We start from the raw sequence: 2,810 nt of genomic DNA, 5'->3' as shown, positions 1-2,810 counted from the left end.
TCACCCATTAAGATTTTGTTTTCATGAGTTTTTTGCCTCCCAAGATCAAATTCAATATAGACAGATTTATTTGTGTTTAATATTAGTTTGTTTTCATTTAAATACTGCAGAATGAAGCCTGCTGCAGTATTGGATTCCACTTCGAGCTGTGAATAGCTTGAATTGCTGCATATTAACGTGGTATCATCTGCATATAAGATAGCTGTTGCATGGTTTGTTATAGACTCAATATCATTTACATAGATAATAGAAAGAAGTGGTCCTAATATAGACCCCTGTGGAATACCAAAATTTGTCAGTGGTGTTTGATTTGCATCCTCCCTCTGTAGTGCTAATGGACACAAACTGCTTCCTATTTGTCAAGTAGGATCTCATCAGATTATGGGCTGTTCCTCGAATGCCATAGTTCCACAGTTTGTCCAGCAATATGGTCGTATCAACACAGTCAAATGCTTTTTGTAAGTCTAAAAAGATGCCACATACATGTTCTTTATTATCTATTGCTTGAGTGACACCTTCGATTAAGTTGGATGCTGCTGTAATTGTGGATAACCCCTTGACAAACCCATACTGCCCCTTAGAAATCACTTTTTTGCATACCAGGAAGTTCCAGATTCTTATGTATATTACTTTCTCAAAGATTTTGGATATTATTTGAAGAACAGAAATGGGTCGAAAGTTTTCTACTAAATTCCTGTTTCCTTTTTTAAAAATAGGCACAACTCAGGCAATTTTCAACTCATCTGGAAATAGACTATCTTCCATATGAGAATTGATAACTGTTGATATAGGTGATGCAATTTTATGTATACATTTCTTAAGAGCGTCCAGACTAAGACCATCATATCCTGCTTCATGGAAATTCTTTAAGCTACTCACTATTTTAATTATTTCTTCTTTACTTGTTGGCATCAAAAATATACTTCCTGACACTGGTGTTCCTCTGAATTTGTATTTATGATTTTTAAGCTGATTGTTTATGCTGGAGCCAACAGAAGCAAAGTAATTGTTAAATAGATCTGCTATCTTATTCTGATCATTTATCATCAAGTGATTTTCAGTTGTATGTTTCCCAGATTTACCAATTTCTCTATTTACTAGTGACCATGATGTTTTGGAGATATTATTTGAGTTCTGACTGACACTTTCAAAATGTTTCTGTTTTTCTGAAATTAGGAGGTCTACATAGTATTTCTGATACTTTTTGAACTCTTCTTTTAATTTTTTATTGCTCAAGTCATTTAACATAGCATACTCATACCATCTTAGTTTTTCTCTAGCTTCAGTGACTGAACTTGATATCCAGTTTCGGGTTACAGCATGTGACTGAACTCTCTTTTTTATTAATGGACGGGCTTGATTAAGAATGTAGAATAGTTCACTTGAGAATTTGCCATAGCTATGAAGTGTAGTTAGAACACTGTTCCAATCCACATTCCTTAGCATATTATTCAACTGTGTTATATTTTGGTCTGTATTCATCCTAATATATCTATAGCAACTGTGTGTATGAACCTTTTTTACGTGCACACTTAGTTCTACTGCATGGTGGTCTGACAAAGCACTTATAATAACGGAAGATGTAAGATGGTAAAGACGAATACTAGTGATTATGTTATCTATTGCAGACTGGCATGTTTCAGTCTCCCTGGTTGCAGTGTTTATCAGGTATCTTACATTATATTCAAGCAGAGTATTCTTGAATAGTCTAGTGTGTAACTTATCTGCTAATACATTTATGTTGAAATGTCCTATAATTACTAACTTGCTTAGGTGTGATATAAAAACATTCTCTATCATGTCACAAAACTTTGTTAAGAAAACTTCGAAGTTTCCACCTGGCGGTCTATATAAACATATAACATAAATTTCATCATTTGGTATCTTTATACGTGCTGCACATAATTCAATTGTTCCTTCTAACGAATATTTACTTACATTTACAGGATTAAAATCAAATGTGCTCTTTACATACATTGATACACCCCCACCTCTGATAGTAGATCTGCAAAACTTATTAGCTAGTACCATGTTTAGAGGTTTAAAAAGTTCTAATTTGGCATCAGATAGCCAGTGTTCACTAATACCAAGCACATCAGGCATAGTTTCATTTACAAACACGTCTAATTGTTCATATTTCTTCCTCAAGCCCTGTACATTCTGGTGGATTATTTTAAAGTTGCAAATACCTTGTTGTAGATTTCTCTTCTTTACTGACTTAAATAAGGTCAAATCTCTGTTTCTCTTGCGGCCTTGACCAGGTTGTGTCCTTATGTTGCTAGAACACCCAACCTGGTCTATGCACACAAGTTTTTTGTCATCTCAGTTGAAACATAATCCAAACACATTACTGGTCTTTTTTCCTTCTCTAGCTTATCCAATACTATTCCGATAATTGTATCACTTAAAACACGTTTACCTAGATAACCGAAATGTTGACCATGCTTGGTATGCCATTCTCTGCTACAACTACAGGTGTTAATTAAGGAAACATTCTTAAAGTGCTTACAGATAGCTTTGTACTCCTTGTTTGTCTGCTCCACTTCCTTATTCACACATGACCACTGGGGCAAATCATGTTGATGTGGCACATTAACAACAATCACGTTGGTGTGGGTTAACATTCCGAGAGTCTGCTTCAGTGTCGAAGTAGCAATCTTCCTTTCGTTTCTGCTGACGTCGTTTGCTCCAGTCATTACCACTACAAAGTCTCTATCCGCGAGGACTGTGCTTTCTTTTTTGATTGGTGTTGAAACATCTCGTAAACCAGCTCCTGATTTAACGGTACCTTCTATTTCAAACTCGTTAAT

The 2,810-nt window shown here is 35.2% G+C and overlaps 1 protein-coding gene across 1 annotated transcript; it reads right to left on the bottom strand.

Annotated features, from left to right (window-relative positions):
* Positions 1-723: 723 nt before the first annotated feature.
* LOC124770946 lies at positions 724-2,457 on the bottom strand. Its single transcript, XM_047249245.1, has 2 exons — positions 2,420-2,457; positions 724-2,278 (listed from the first exon to the last, which is right to left on the bottom strand). Exons 1-2 carry the CDS (start codon positions 2,455-2,457, stop codon positions 724-726), a joined length of 1,593 nt encoding a protein of 530 aa, XP_047105201.1.
* Positions 2,458-2,810: the final 353 nt, after the last annotated feature.

This window comes from Schistocerca piceifrons, unplaced genomic scaffold (assembly GCF_021461385.2).
Source record: "Schistocerca piceifrons isolate TAMUIC-IGC-003096 unplaced genomic scaffold, iqSchPice1.1 HiC_scaffold_846, whole genome shotgun sequence".
Taxonomy (NCBI): Eukaryota; Metazoa; Arthropoda; class Insecta; order Orthoptera; family Acrididae; genus Schistocerca; species Schistocerca piceifrons.
The sequence above is the reverse complement of the archived record's forward strand: the minus strand, read 5'-3'. Positions and strand labels throughout refer to the sequence as shown.